This window comes from Equus przewalskii, chromosome 1 (genome assembly GCF_037783145.1).
Source record: "Equus przewalskii isolate Varuska chromosome 1, EquPr2, whole genome shotgun sequence".
In the NCBI taxonomy this organism is placed as follows: domain Eukaryota; kingdom Metazoa; phylum Chordata; class Mammalia; order Perissodactyla; family Equidae; genus Equus; species Equus przewalskii.
This window is the reverse complement of record NC_091831.1, coordinates 8022092-8038671: the sequence shown is the minus strand read 5'-3', so window position 1 is coordinate 8038671 and position 16580 is coordinate 8022092. Positions and strand designations below refer to the sequence as shown.

The 16580-nt window shown below is 49.0% G+C and overlaps 1 protein-coding gene across 21 annotated transcripts in view; it reads right to left on the bottom strand.

The window, feature by feature from the left end:
- The window catches only part of CTBP2 (C-terminal binding protein 2), a 166066-nt gene that overhangs the window by 43370 nt on the left and 106116 nt on the right, over nt 1–16580 (bottom strand). For 14 of the 21 annotated variants that reach the window (XM_070573211.1, XM_070573768.1, XM_070573653.1 and 11 more), the window contains one exon: nt 9535–9694. The exons of the other annotated variants lie outside the window; for them this stretch is intronic. In XM_070573211.1, coding sequence (XP_070429312.1) covers nt 9535–9592 — 58 coding nt within the window. In that variant the 5' untranslated portion in view covers nt 9593–9694. The remainder of the gene's footprint in view (nt 1–9534; nt 9695–16580) is intronic. 21 annotated transcript variants of the gene reach the window in all.

The following is a 16580-nucleotide window of genomic DNA, read 5'->3' as shown; positions in this document are numbered from 1 at the left end:
TGTCACCTCCCTCTTCCAGTCTTGGGGTTTTGACCAGGAGGGGCCTTTTAACCCTCCCAGTGGAGTTTCCACCCCATTGCTGCTGCCATTGCCACCTCTCCTCCCACCAGAGAAGATGACCAGCTGGGCAGGACAGACAGCAGCAGTCCTGGCCCCGCAGAGGTGACCAGAAACAGGGCATCTTTGATACCATGTTTTTCTTACGGGATCCTTACCAGAAGGCTTGAACATCTGTTGAATGTCCCAGGCCCCGTTCTAGGTGTTCCACCCATGAACGACTCTACAGGCAGACAGAACCGTATCACACCCCAGATGCTGGGGCCAGAGAGGCTGGGCGCCTTGCCCAGGGCCACGAGTGCCAGATCCAGATCACTCCAAAGCCCACTGCTTTCCTGAGTCCCCTGCACTGGCCAGAGTTGCTCTGCCCTGCTGGGGGCAGGAAAGGGGAACCTCCTTTTACCAGAATTACCAAAGTTATTGTGTTATTTTCTTAAGGTTTTCCCAAACCCCAAAATATTATATATGTCACTTCTACAATTAACTACTTGAGTATCAGAAAGGAACTCCCAAACAGACAACTGCTCCAATCCCTCAGGATGGGGTACACCGGGCTCCCGTCAGGACCAGGCCCCCAGCCCAGCCCTTAGCTGATGCCTGGTGACTGCCCCACGCCTTAGTGTCATGTCATCGCGCCATTTCCTTTTCCTTCCTTTTTGTAATAAAAAAGCACAACACCATGTGGGGTAAATGCTAAGAGGCCTCCCTCACGGTGCAGGCGCGTCCTTTCAGAGACATGCGGATGAGCCCTTGAGCCATCTGTGCCACGTCCTTCTCTAGTGGGGCAGCTCTGGTGACTCACCCAGCTCTCGGACATCTAGTTGTCAGTTCAAGTTCTGCACCTGAAGCAGGACTATCTAGAGGAATGTGTACCCAACAGCCCCTAAGAAGCCAGGAACAGGTTTCTGAGAAGGCGCCAAAGGTGTAAAGGCAGGGGCAGAGCGGCCGTGGGCAGACGAGCTTCAGGGCGGGCGGCACCCTCTGCGCTGCACCCAAGGGGCTGGGGCTCCATTCCATCCACTTCCAACCCATTCCGCTTGGAAGCTACCCAAACTCACGCAGCCTCGCCTCGCCTCTGCAATCTGCCAAATATTATGACAGACGTTTTCCTGTGTTAGGTACAAACACCTGTAACTGGACTCACACTTTTCTAAACACTCCATGGATTTCTTTTTAAGAACACTGCAGTCGTTTAGAAAGGGCTGCTTTTCTGAAAACCTCATATTAACTAAATAAAGCAAGATGGGCCCAATTTCTGAAACAGTCATGAGTCTTACAGACTTAACGTGTTAATCCTGCAAAGAGTCTCACTACAGAAAATTGAGAAACAGACAATCCAAATTCTCCTGCAGACAAAATAAACCGAAGATGAAGCTGACCATGCAGAACAGTGTGAATGGCAACCTCAGGGTTCAAAGCAACATCCTCCCAGAGCCAATTCTTCAGTTCCCTGTGCCACGAAAGGCATCAATTCACAACTGCTGAGACCTGAATGCCACCCTAAGAGAAGGATCTAGATCCAGCAGGGAGGAAAACCGAGGCAGGGATGGGCAGCAATCCCTTCCACGGAGCAGCCCTCAGGCCAATCACCAACAGGCATCTCAAGTTCTCATCAGCACAACGACCTGGAAATCTGTTCGAAAAGGACAGGAAGTAGCAGCATAGTCCCGGGGCTAAGCCTCACTCTGTTTTTCTAAGGCTGGACTCCTGTGAAGGTCATCAGGTCTCACTGCCTGTCCCCTGACAGCATCAACCGCTCGCTCCTTCTCAGGAGGCAACTCTGGGGCGTTCCTTGGTCAGCCCTCTTTGTGGTAGGCCAACCCCGGCTTGGGGCTTCCATTTCCTGGTCCTCCTCCAGTCCTTGGGGCCACAAGACCAACACAGCGTTGAAAGTGAAAGTGGAAATAAGAACCCCCCGCCCCCAGTTGCTCCCCTGTGCCTGCTGAACCCCAGATGAAGCCACTGGAGCACCCTCACCCTCCACCTCCCACAGGCCACGTCTCCCGGGGGACACTGCTGAGGTTAGTGGGTTACACAGTTTTCCAGAGACACGGCCAAAAATAGGTCTATGACATCCCACTTCCTACTTTTAAATGTGTCGAGGCTGTGTTGGTTTTTGTTTGTTTCTGTCAAACCTTTTAGAATTTGTTTAAAAACAGCTTTCCTGCTTTAAAAAAGTTTTCTTTCCTTCTTCCTCCCTTCCCCCACGTCACCTCCCAAAGTACTTGGCTAATCTCGATCAGAGGTGGGAAAACCCCAAGTGCAGGGGTGAAACAGCAAATAGGACATGTGGCAGGGTTTCGACACAGCCTTCGTCTGAATGACACTGGTACAAAGAGAAAACCAGCAGAGTTGTCCAGACATCACGTTGGTCATCAAAGGATCAACACGGCACCAATCACCCTTGGATGCCCACTGCTTGCCCCCGATTCCTGAGCCCGGAGGCTTTGGATCCTCAGTGTAACCCTCCAAAGAAAACTCGAGACCTCGGGTGGAGCCTGACAATGAAACCAACCCTTTCAAGATGAGCTGCGCTGGCAACAGTGCCAGCCTTCTTGTTGTGACAAGATTTAGCCATTTTAAGTAAAAACAAATGCTTGCACGTTGCTCCTGACTCGATTTCTTGACTAGGTTATAAAACTTAATGGGAGCTGTTATGAAAATTAGGTTTGATTCCCACTCGTTATGGGTAAAAAGTCCATTCTCTTTTACAGCATGTTTTGAATGTGCCAGTGGAGCAGGAAGTGTGAGCCACGACCCCAGCTCGACCCCAGCTTGGATACAGGGCCTGGGCATGCCACAGGACCAAGTCTGTACCTTGAAAGGCTGTGCTGAGTCCTTGGCAGCTCCTGGCACAAGCTCTGCCCCAGGCAGGTGCTCAGTGAACACTGCTCCCCCCCTCTCCGTGAAAACCTCCACTAACAGCTCTTCCTGCAAAATCTCAGCATCTCAGGTGACCCCAATTCACCTCGACATTGCCATCCCTCACCCCATCACACTCCATGTTTTATGTCTCATCTTTATTGGGTTCAGAATATTCCAGAATTCCTTCCTCTCACCTTTGTTTGCAATGCCTCAATCATTTCCATCCACCAGGGTCCAGCTCAAATAACCCACCTCCAGAAAGCGTCTTCCATTCACCCTCTGTCACTTTGTCCCTAGTCCAAAGAAATGTGCCACTTATCAAGGTGAGAACACCACCAAAATAATCTGGGGAATGCATTAACCCACAGTCAGCCGATGGCTTTCTCACTTAAGGGGATGGACCCTGTCCCTCCTGATGCGTCCTTCCTCCATTCATCACTTACTGGTTCGTTTGACACACAGGGTACAGAGTGACCTGCAAAGTATGACTGTACGGGGCACAGGACTCGATGCTGACAGCTAGTCCTCGCCCTCAAGGAGTGGACGGTGTGAGGGAGGAAAATGACAGGTGTACATGATCACAAGGAAAGCCCCTACCCATGGCCTCCCCGGCCTCTGAACCCACGCCCACGGGGAGGCACAAGCGCCTCACTAGCAAGGCCAGCGCACAGTGGGCATTCACCAAGAGAACAAAGGAGGATCTACAGCCCCCAGGATCAGATGCTCCCACGCACGACCTACACTGCCTTGGCCTGCGGTGCACGGTTTCAGCACACGGGCCCGGATGGTACAGTCAGAGGATGGGCTGCAGAGCTTCTGCAGGAGATGAGAGGACTGAGCAGCCCCCCGCCTTGAAGAATTCCAGGGTGCGAACAGGGAGGCAAGGACCCTCTTGGTACCTGCATCTCCCCAATCAGGACCGACAGAAACAAGCTCAATGGACCTTCCAGCCCCTCTGATGAATAAGATGGCAGGAGAGACAGGGAAGTGTGGGAACCACTGTGACCAGGTGCACATGGATATCTAGAATGTGTCCCCCTCCCACTACTTCACAGGCCAGCTGGTGGTGCCGAGTCGAGTTCTTGCCTGGACCTGGAAGGGGAGCCAAATCTCAGAAAGCCACCTGAGACCGCTCAGGAGACAGACAGCTCGCTTTATTTCAAAGCTTGAGCTTTATTTATTAGCAAGAGAGTCCATCAATGTGCAGGATGCTCATCAAATAACGGTTTGATGGACTGAGTATCAATCAGTCAGAAGCAGGAGTCTCACTTCACAGTGAGCCACTTGTAAGGTTGTGAAAAAAAGTAAGCGGGCAAGAAGCTGCAGTGAAGGGCCCTGGTTTCACAGCCTCCCCGAGTACTCGCAATTAGGTTGAGCTGTGTTGGGACGTACCCAAGCCCAGGGACAGCCCCGAATTTGTGTTGGGCACCATCTGCAGGTCTACGGCTTCAAAGCCAGGACTGCTCTGTGCTCTGGGCCTCCTCTGATGAAGGAGACTTGCCCTGGATGCCCTGGAACTCTGGGTCCGGTGAGGTATTTATCAGGCCTTGAAGCAGACAGTCTTTGTGCAAAGGGGCAGTGACCAAGATGAAACGTGCCAGAGCTGGAAGAGAAGCCAGACGCTCCAGGGCACACTTGGGTTTGATCCCAAACACGGACACAGACATGGTGCCACCAACCAGAGGGGTGAAGAGGATCCACTGTGGTGGGGTGAGAGACAGAGCAGCAGCCACATAACAAAACCAAGACAGCGAGGAACACCCACACCCCAGCCACTGACTCCACCTGGGCCACACCCCCACCCCTAACCGGAAGCTGAGCAGCTTTTTTAAATGTTGCTTTCAGAAACGTGGTGAGTTTAAAGAAATCTGCCAGGTGCAGACAGAGCCCATCATGAATCAACAAGTGCAAAGAGAGGCCGAAGTCTGCATTTCACGGATGAGTAACAACAGAGAATTAATAAAACATTTAACCTGATTCTCACCCTGCAGAAAGGAAGGGCCTGCCTGTGTGTGGGTAATTCAATGAACCCAGTCCCTAGATGGCAGTGGGCACCCCAGGGGAGAGACCGATGTTACAAATTTAGCTTAAGACCATGACCAGAATAGGCAAAATATGGCTTTTTATCCCTTGCAAATAACTTCTGTGAAGTTTCAACTTGACCACTCTCTCTCTTTACCCATCCTTTACATGAGCACATTGTTTCAGTACATTCGTTTACACTACAGAGTTCTAAGTCATGTCTAGTTGACTATTGTATATTTACATAGCTAATGTAATTATCACTAATCACATAATTACTGGAAATGTGCATAATTGCCTGAGCCAAACATATAATTACAATGTATAGCAACATTATGAATCCCATTTTTAAAATCCACATTTTGGGGCTATTTAAAGATATTTATTAGAAGCGATTGTGGATCACCTAGATGGCCAGCCTTGACACTGTTTCTTTAGAAAGTGCTCCAAGTGCTTTAAAAAAACACAAGTAATGATTTTATAATGCTTTTTAAAAACAAATCGCATATAAATAAAAGACAAAATGATTTGGGACTGAGTCTGTAGACTATGCTCTCCCCATAGGGAAAGAAAGGCCAATCCTTCAGCTTTGTGGGCTCCCACAGGTGTGAGCCAGGCAGTGAAGACCCCCTACCTCCCTGCAGGGGGCGCTCAGCTGCCCGGACGCACCCCCCCACTTCAGCCACCTTGGCACCTTAGACATCTCTGCTTCTTGCATATCCTAGGACCACGAATTACCTTTCTCTGGAACGTTCCACTGAGACGTACTTTCACAATGACCAGCTCATCCCACTGAGAAGACCAGAACAACATGGGGGAAAAGTCTTCTCCCACCTCATCCACGTAGCCTTTTCTCTCTGACTTTTCCTGTCCTCCTGGGTGACAAAGTTGATGTAGAAAGATTCCCAGAATTTATTACTATTTATGTGTTTAACAGACAGCTCTTGGTCTCAATTTTCCCCACATCCATCCCACCAGCCCATCTTTCTCAGCTCTTTTTATTCTCTGGGCTCATGAGAACATCCCAGAGGTAAGGAATGTTGAATATAATTGTTTATTTAAAAGGCAGTCCTTGGGGCCACCCGGTGGCACAGCAGTTAAGTGCGCACGTTCTGCTTCTCGGGAGCCTGGGGTTTGCCAGTTCGGATCCTGGCTGCGGACATGGCACTGCTTGGCAAAAAGCCATGCTGTGGTAGGCGTCCCATGTATAAATTAGAGAAAGATGGGCATGGATGTTAGCTCAGGGCTAGTCTTCCTCAGCGAAAAGAGGAGGATTGGCAGTAGTTAGCTCAGGGCTAATCTTTCTCAAAAAAAATAAAACGGCAGTCCTATCATTTTTTTTTCCTGCAGAGTAAAGGAAAGTCCTCTCCTGAGTTATGCTATGAAAAGGACTTACCACAGCTCAGCTGACATAATCCTCAGTACCATTTTTCTAAGGATGTAAGACATTTGAACAAAATGAAGTAAAAATGAAATATGTCCTTTTTTAAAATTACATTCTCAACAGCCACAGGAAAAGATGGTGTCTAGTGACTTATTCTATTCTACCACACAGTAAGATATTCTAACAAAAGTCATCAGCAAAGCGATTGTGGGATATTACAAACTATGGACTCTGGAAAGTGCTTTTCTGGGTTACTTTTGCAATGCTGAGTGATTGCAAGCTCTCTTCTCTGACCAACAAATATTTGGGGCAAAGCAAACCAGCTCTGCCCTGATACAGTAACGTATTACAACTCGAAAGGGTGCAGTTCACGAAGGCAATGTGTCAATTATGCCAGCAAACTAAACAGAGGGAAAAAGCCAGACCTAAACTATACATCAAAAAGAGAAGACTGCAGTCTGCTTCCGCCCAGTCTGTGTCAGCAGAGCCCGCGCCACAGCAATTCTTACACCAGAGCACTCTAGGACTGTTTGATACTAGGCGTCAAGAAACAAGAGAACAAATGATAAGTATCAAAATAGAAGGGCTGCTTTAAAAAAAAAAAATTAAAATCTGGCTTTTAAGTCAGCTTGAAAGACCATTATTCCAAGCGATTTGGATGGAGTCCCAAAGACTGCGGCTAATGAGAAGCGAAGCTAAACTCTGTACTGTGCTTAAATCTCAAGCAGAGACATCCCGTTGAGGGGTGAAGGTGCACCCGGAGGCAGGATCTGGGCATGCAAAGAAGGATGGAGCTCCACTCCGTGTTCCCTCGGCTTCGACTTGGAGGACACAGAGGGGAGAGCAGCTAGGAGCAGGCCACAAGGGGACTGGGGCTCGGGAGGAGTAGGTCCTGAGGGCTGATGTGGAAGGTGTTGAGGAGGGGGCTGGACAGGCCTTGGAAGGCAGGCAGTGATTCTGGAAGCAGTAACTTTGCAGGGATCATTCCACCAGACTCGCTCAGCTGGAGCAAAAGGGTTCATTCAAGAGAGGGAGGGGGAGAGAGTAGGACCTTGGTGTACGTCAGGAGGCTCGTCTGGCATGGGCGTCCACAGCCCGGGTTGGCACCGAGGCTGTGCAACAGGCAGGAGGGAAGAATCTGCAAAATTAGTGTTCCCAAAGACCAAGGGCAAGAAGACAAAGTTTCAACAAGCCCAGAGTGGCTACAGCAGGGCAGGGTGGCTTCACACCTTAAATCATAAAACCAAACAGTGAGAGACAGAGGACGTCCTTGGGGTTGGGTGCGGGTGGTGGGAAGGGGAGAGTGGTGTGCTGGGTTCTCTGAGCTTCCAAGCAGAACATTCGAAAACAGTTAGTTCAGGTTTATAAAAGGAAGACTGGTGACAGTCCTAAGCCAGGGATGTAGATGCGTGAGGCCTTCAGGAGGAAGAAACAGTGGAATCCACAGAGCTGAGCTGAGGGAAAGTCCAAATAAAGAAAAGCAGACTGCCAGAGTCTCTGGGCGCAAACCACCGCCAGCTCCATACCCGCTGGCAGCACCTGGGAACTGGGTACCACCCGTCCTGACCTACAGAAGGTGCTCAAGCAGCTTATAAACACAAGGAGCACCCACGGAGCATCCTGGAACAGCTGTTATACTTAACGGGGCACCAAACAAGTATCTGGGATCGTGGATTATGAGCTACATCCGAGTAAGCTCATGTCGTGAGTCTATCTGGATAATGGCTACTGAGAAATTAAAATATACAGAACGGCAACTGTCCCAGGAGCACCATTCATGGGTTCTAGGGTTGAAGGGGTGGGATTAGCCCCACCGGTGTTCCTGGTACTAACCTTGAAGAGTGATCCACTAGGATGAGCTATGAACAGATGCGTGGGAGAAACAGGAATCTGCAGTCTATATTAGGTACATAATACTGTAATGAGGTTCGAGTCCCTGGGGGTGATTATAGCGTTGTGGTTCCACAGGAAACGGTCCCAGTTGGAGATACATGCCATAGGCAATTATGAGTAAATTGCTGCATCTACAACTGTCTTTCAGATGGTTCTGGAAAAGTCCATCCATCCATCCTTCCATCCACACACACATGCATATCTCTATCTACATCTTTATAAAAAGAAAGCAAACGTTATCACAGTTGTAATTAACAGCTGAAGAGAATATCAGTTGGTTGTACTATTCTATCAATCTTTCTGTAGGTTTGAAAAATCTTAAACACTAAAAATAAAAATCCTTAAATCTCAAACCCCTCACCCTGCATCAGAGCCCTAGGGAGGTGGGGGGACAGCCAGCGCTCTTGTAGCACGGTGCTCTCGTGAGGCGTGCAACCACACAGTAGAACTCATCTTTGACGCCTCCACTCCACGCGGCTTGAGCCACACTGACTTAAAGCACAACCAATTCCATATGGACGGCTTGTGCCACCCTCCCTGGCAGCTCCCCCATGACCTCTGACAAGCCCTGCAGCGAAGTCACCAGTGGCCACGCTGAGCCAGCCTGGCCTGGCAGCACGGAGGGCCAGCAGCTCGGACACCGGGTGGCAAGGGGTGCTAACTTGAGACCCAGGTCCATGCGCTCGGGAGCTCTCCCCACTCCCTAATTAGGAGAGGAGGGGGCTTAGTCAACAGTTCAGAGTTTCGTCCCCAGGTTTCCATTAGGTTTTAATTATGTTTATTTTTCCTTTCATGAATAAACCACTTCCAGACATTTTCAAAGATACCAGCGATGAGAACACATCACGAGGGGCCACGCTGGGCTAGTCAGGAATATCTTGGAATTCATCGCTGTAAATATCTTAATTCAAAACAGATAAGGTCCGGAAACCTCAGGAAATAAAAAAAGATGGTCCTAATATACAGCGTCTTTCATATGCAAAATGATCTTAGGTATGTGGAAGAACCCGACCTCAGGGCCTCCTTCCCCTCCCCAGCTCTCCAGCTACACCCCACTCTACCCCAGGCCTCGCTCGTCCTGCACGAAGGGCAGGCCTACTGCCCACGGGCCAATGACACCGGCAGACGGGGCTTGATGTTGAGAGGTGCTAGGGTCGGGGGGCCTCTGGCTGGAGGATGGGGGTGTGATACACACAGTCTGACCAGAGAACCAGTGCCCAAAAGGTGAGCTGGTCCACAGGTGAGCGGGTCAAGGATTCGAGGGCGGGACCACGCGTCTTTGGTTAAAAACCGCCAATCACGCTGGCTCTTACCTTCACAAATTCTGTCCAATCGCTGTCGCTTGACTTTGTGCTTATCCACAAGGGCCATTCTTTATCGAACTTTGCAACTCTCTGATTCAAAAGGCAAAGCGGTCCTCTAAGAACTTAGGGGAACTCGCAGGAGTCTGCGGGCATTACGCCACTATGAACCCTGAAACAAGGAGAAAAGAATCCTTACTCTCTGGACACCCTGCGGACATAGGACAACAGGTCAGTCAGGACTTCGCTGCCACTTTCTACAAGGGGACCTGCCATCGGCGCCTGCTCTCCTCTCTCAAACACTGGGCAAGGGAGTTGCTCCAGGTCCCTTGTACCAATCTCCTGCCTTCTGTCATGTGACAGGAAGCAAGCAACACGCAGAAGACAAGTGTCTTTTCTTTCTGAAAGCTGTAAACAGCAGCATCTGGACCTCTTGCTTTTAACTTCAGGGCTGTAAACACCAATTACCGAACAACCTGAACTGTAACAATTTGTACTCCAATGCCAGAGACCAAGCGACAGCCAGTGGGGCCTGCCCTGGATCTCTGGGAACCAGAGAGGCAGAGCCACAAGGGGGCAGGCTCATCGACCAACGTGGACTAGCTGGGGAGACGGGCCCAGACGCATGGACACCAAGATGCAGGCACCCAGCTGTGGCCATGCGACAGACTTTCTCAAGGCCTTCTGCCCGGCGGTTTAGGAAACTTTCCAAAACTGCCCTTCAGGGGTCACAAGTCAGAGCCACTGCTGAACACAACACAGGCCGCTTATCCCAGTGCATGAGAATGGGAGTGGAAGACATGCACCACCTAACCAAGGCTTGCCCAGCGCCAGCTCCCCGAGCCTTCCTCCCATCCGGAGGGAGCCACAGACAGCATCGGCCAGGGCAGTGTCCAGGCTGCCGGACTTGATGCTGGGCAGTGGCAATCGTGCCGCGCCTGTCCACGCGTGCCCACGGTCCTGCAGGAAGAGGTGAGGCAGATGGAGGAAGCAGAAGAGGAAGGCCCTCGTATTTGGGTTGGGGTGTGAGGAACACTCCAGAGGGAGACCGGAATGCCATCTGAGGAGCTGCTGCCCAGCCTGCTTGTGGAGGAAGCATGGGGCTCTACTGGGAGGCTCTGACTCCCATTTCCTGCTCATCCAATGAACAGTTGAGGCCACAAATCATCATCTGTAACCTCAACATCCCAGCTTTTGGCTCATTGCAGCAGTCTTATTTTAACAACACCACGATATACACACAGAAAAAGTTGTCCTCAGTTATCCAGCAAATGAGGGGAAATAGGAGACAAAAAAAACGCTTCGGCGTTAATAATGAGGGTTATTATGTATGGTCATCAATTATGCAAAACGCTGGGAGTTCCTTTATCAAAGGTCAGAATGCAGGTCTGACTATGAAAAGGTAGGCGACTTCCCGGTAGTTAACGGCTAATTTCCCAGCAATGAGGCTGAAAAAGCACCCCAAAGATTTATGGCAACAATTAGGTGATTTTTTTTTTTATTTTAAAAGGAGCTAGGAAAAAGCACAATTTCTAATCACATAGATTAATTAATGCAACATCCAAGAGATACCAAACTCTTTCCAGACCTGGGATGATCATCTCGGGCCAGTGAGGAGACCAAGGTCATCTAGAGCAAGCTGGGTCAGGACGTGGAAGGTGCGAGAAGACGCACATGTAGTGGACACATTTGCAAAATTCTGGTCTCACTCTTGCTGGGCTTTATGAAAGGCGACCACGAAAGGCGAAGGGAGTTCCCATAACTCAGGCAAACCTGAGATGAGAGTCCTGGTGGGACCACGAGGCTCTGGACCCGAGCATTTGTGCCCATGAGAGACACTCAGAGGCCGGCCCAGAGCTCGGCCGGTGCTTGGGTCTCGAGCTCTGATCATCAACTGTGTGGTCTGGCCCCTCCTCGACTCTGGCGAGATGACAGACCCCACGTTAGCTGAGGGACGAGAGAATTAATTAGTCACTATTTGTGAAGTGCCGTGGAGATGAAAAATGACAGCAGCATCATCCGAGGCAAGACGGGTCTCACCCTCCTCCTCCAATTCCCAAGTGAGGAGTAATCATTCTTTTTGCTTTTCCTTTGAATTTTAATTTGTATAATTAGATGGCTTCCTGAAAAATTGATAAGTAGAATCTCTATTATGCAATCAAAGAGAGATGAGGCATCAGCTTATACAAATTGTCTGCACCCTTTATTTAAAAAAAAAAAAAAAGCCACTGACTTCCAAATCTGGCCTTTCTTTGGAGGGGGGCGACTCTTTATGGCTGGTCCTGGTCCTTCTGTGGGGACCCTTCAGCTCTGGCACCCACCCAGTTTCAGACCAGCCAAGTTGACCGGGAATTCAGACTGGCAAGGCGACCAGGCTGAGTCTGCTCTGGGTTTCACGGCAGTGATGACCACTGGCTCCTGCAGCCTCCATCCCCTCCCCCGGGATCTCTTCTGAAGCAGGAACTTATGAAATGTGACATTTCCCTCCTTCGCCCTCCCAAGGAGCAAGCTATTTATGAGGACTTAATTAACATAACCCTCCTCCTGATGAGAGGGACAGGCCCTCCTCAGAGCTGAGCTGTGAGCAGCGGGTCTCCGGCTGGTGTCCACACTGATAATGCCAGCACCCCGCCATCCACACTGGGCCTGGGCTCCCCTGGTGGTGCCTGCTAGGAAAGCGAACCTCCGCCTTTACTTTATACCAGGCTCCACTCATAAATCATGAATATTTTTGCCCCTGAATTTATCACCACTATCATCAGTTGACACCATCTAGTCAATGTTTAACAACAAATACATAAAGGTACAGACAGAGAAGAAAAACAAGGAAGAGGATGTGTTCCCCTGTCCCACTTTTGCTAAAACTGTAAAAATTCAAATCATGGTGGTGGTGTTGTGGGTGGAAAGAATTCTAGAACCGCTTGCAGAATGACCTTGGACAAGCTGTTCCGGAGGCAGGGTCTTGTTTGTAGAATGGGGATAATGTTCCTGATGTTCCAAAGTGGCTGTGAGGATCAGATGAGAACACGCATGAAACCATCTGGTGCCAAAGAGCAGGCCTCCGAGAACCGCCCGCACCTTCCTCTGGTGAGATATCCCCTGGACTATCACTCCCCTGGCTTAGGCTGGGAGGTCAGTCTCAGCAAAACACAAGAGAGATCAAAAGTCAGGTCTTTTCCTAAGTAGAAATTGTGGTGCACTGATGCCAAACCTTACAAGAAAAAACAATGCCTTCTCCCCAGAAAGAGAGAGACTGAAATCACAGACAAACCACAGAAAGGTCTACCTAACACTTTATTAGCTTGGTGATGAGATGGGGGTTGAAAGTGTGGTGTCAGTGGCTTCACCTTATTGCAGAAGGGAAAGCTGCCACTTGGAGACTCCTGGCTACACTAGAAAGCAGCTATAGGTGTGGAAGGTGTGTTCCATGTGGGTTTCAAAGAGAAACGTGAGGTTGAAGAAAACAGGGAATAGAAAGGAGGAAGAACGCTTCACTCACAACCACTCACTTGGATATCAAACACAAAACAGAAGCACCCAAGAGCCAGGGCAAGAGAAACAGGAGGTTCCCCTCATCCATCAGGGTCTAAACCCTGGGCAGATTAATATCACTAAATGACCATTAGCAACCCCAGCTGCTGGGACCAAACCACTATAGTGTGCAGAAACCCAGGCCTCAGTAATTTACATTCTTAAGATCTCAAATAAGTTCCTAAGGTGCCCTCAGTTTCTCTATGCCCGCTCCTAGTCTTCACAAAGATCAGGCAAATGAAGGAATTTATACAAAGTAATTGATGTCTTCAATGATGTCTTTCAAAATGAAAGTTCTTCTAAAACCAGTTAAACACGATGATTGCTTTCAATTGTTTTAAGGAAATCTACTTAAACATTGTGATAATAAAGAGAACCCAAGTTTTGCAATACGCTAACGAATTAACATTGTTGTAGTGAAGCAAGGACTGCCGGGAGTTCTCTGAACCAATGGAGCCCTTGAATGCATTTCGTCGTCACACCTGCAGGGTGGTGGGTTTTCCGTTTGAGAGAGTGAGGTGATCCAAGGCAAGTAAAAAGGCCCCTTGCAGCCGGGCAGCACTGGCGCACAATGTCTCAGCCTTTGCGGGCCTGGGATGCCTAAAGGGTTGACATCACTCCTCGGGTCCCCTTCACCACAGCCTACAAGGCTCTCCTGATCCGTCGAAGGCTCATTTACCAACCTGTGAGGGACCTAGCAGGGCGGCACCCATCCAGGCTAAGGTGACACTAAGCACCTGCTGACATGGGCAAGGCCCCTGCAGCTGGGGTGCCATCCAGTGTACCTGCAGGGTCAGCCCATTTAACTGCCTTGAGGATGCCGGCCCACCGTGATGACTGCCCAGGAGACCCTCTCTGGCTCTTCACCTAATCCCAAATAAAGCCCCAGGTCTTCAAGCTATCCCCAAAGAACCGGTTCCAAAATCTTCAGAAGCCGAACACACTCCTTCTTTAGGAAGATACCTGGGCAGAATCCCCTGAAGAGGTGATCTGGGTTGTGCTTTGTAAACTATATCTGCAGAACCAGTTAAAATCCAGCTATAATAAAGGTTCTACAGGGGCCAGGGGTCAGTGGGAAAAACACTGGCTTAGCCTTTAGTTAAATGGTTGACAGTATGACAACTAACAACAAAACTATGAAAACTGCACTTTAAGAAAGGAAATGAAACTTCTGGGGAAGATCAGTCATGGGAAATGAGCTTACTGAAGTCAAGTTTGTATACGTCTAAGCTACTGCTGTTCCCTGATTATTTACTCAGTAGCTTTTGGGTAAATTTAGTTTTTTTTGGAAAGATCAAACATAAGGTTCAGAAATCAAATACATAAAAAGAAGCACAAGAAAGTCTGCCACTCCCACAGCCCGCAGCCCATGCTCTAGAGGTAACCAGCAGGACCCTGCAATAAACAGTGAAGCTTCACTCTGGTTCCTGGGGCCAGATCTGTCCACTGTTCAGCAAGACTAGGGAGCAGAGCTGCTCATTTTTCCCCAGGGAATGCCCAGCAGCCCAACCCCAGGGTGACAAGGTCACTCCATGGTCACATGCCCTCAATCTGTTTCAGGGGCCCCACCCTCTGATCCCCAGGGGCTGACGCAACATGGGCAGGCTTCCCAGACAGAAGTGCACAGACGGATCAAGAGTGGTGTGCCCAGGTCCACCATCCTTTTCCAGCAGCCGGGGGCGCCAAACGTGCTTCAGAATTAAGAGGTATTTGGATTTTTAAAAGGCAACACAGCGCCTACACCATTATGATGGACCCCTAGACAACCATTAAAATTTCTCCCCCGGGAGAGATGAGCATGCTCCCTCAACTGGATTAACATTCAGAATATAAAAAATAGCCTCTCCACAATTCAGGCCAGGTCAAAATCTGCCACCAAATGGTGACAGAAGAATTCAAGTTTTCAGAGCTTTTTACAATTTGAACACAAGGCTAAGGAATTGTGGGCCTGTGGTTTTATTCCTTCCATCTAACTCTCACCAAAATATTCTTTGGGGCTTTGAAAGAGACAAAGAAGTGAAAAGTGAAGTCCCTTAAATCTTTCTACGTAGAGCTTGTGATGTCATAGAAACATAGAAAGCGAGTCTTTCAGCACGTGGGATCTCAGTGCCAGTGGGAGTGTCCTGTGAGGTCAGAGGCTGCCATGAGGAGGGGGCAGACGTCCCCTTGGCCAACAATGCTGAGTGAGTCGTCCTGCTTGGTTATCACGTGAAAATACATTTCCTGGTGTTAAATGCCAAATTCAAGAATCCTAACTGTTTCCACTTGCTAAAAGCTATCGTCAAGAACTGAGGACTGGAGCAGAAACAATTCATGATTTTCCTAATTGGTTGTTTTATTTGTGTCCTAAGGAAAATTAAGTGTTGGTCTTCCCACGCTGAAGAAAAGGAGACACTCCTGTGTTAAGAATCTTCACACGTTTTTATAGCACCTGACTTATAAATATGGTTTAAAAATATACTCACTTTAATAAAGTATTTTTCAAGAAAACACCAAAACGAAACAAATACAAAAGCAAATAAGCAATCTTTCATTCAAATTAAGATGTGTGATACGACACCTTTTACTCCCATTATGTTGAGACTGAGGAATCACCGAAACAGATGAACTTTTCCTTTCCCAATCTCCCGGCCCTTCCTTCCTGTGGCATGACGATTCTGATCTGTAGCTGAGAAATTTGGTTGAACAGGGTCAAGGGATGAGCAACTTCAAGCTCAACATGGACAGAGGAAGTTCCATCCTGACCAGACAACTCGTCTTTTGTTACATACTGAGTGCAAGAAATTATTATAGGACATTTATATCTGCCCAAGTGAAAGCAAACACCACAGAGAAGTATCCAGAACATCAGAAAGATCTGAAATGCCTGTGGAGGGGCTCGGCCATGCTGAGGTTTTTGGGGTGGCCAGTCCAGTGCCCCAAAGGTCCCCCGAGGGTGCGTCTGCAGTCGATGGTACAAACTGTGCACCACACGCACTTGCTGTGGTTCAGTGCGGGGAACTGATGGCCCACATAGGCTTGGACCTAGAGGTCAACCCAGGCGGGAGCCACCACGAGACGGCACCTGGAAGTTATATGCTAAACCTGTGCTCAACTTTTAAAACAGTCTACGGAATAGGGAGGGGTAGGGAGTAGAGATTTAAGGCAACTTTGGATTATTTTGCTTTTTCCAATATATCTGAATTGTGCTTGTACTTAAATGTCTAACAGACATCAGAGGAATTAGTTGGTTATCAGATCACAATGATGAGATCTTAAATTTTAAAAAATCTTAATGTTAGATTTTGAAGAAGTCGGCCTCTTGATTTCTTGCCACTAGGAGGCCCTGACTCCTTGAATGCCTTCTCAGAGCGTCTGCCTTCCTTGGGGGACACACTGCTCTGCTGCCCCTGTGAGATCCCAGCCCACTTGTCTCTTGACACCATGGGGTCCAGAATCCACGTGTAAGGGTATGCTCTCTGCAGTCACGGCTCACTCGAAAAGCTAGCAGAAACCACCGTGCGGGGCCACCCTTCTCCTGTTCCAGC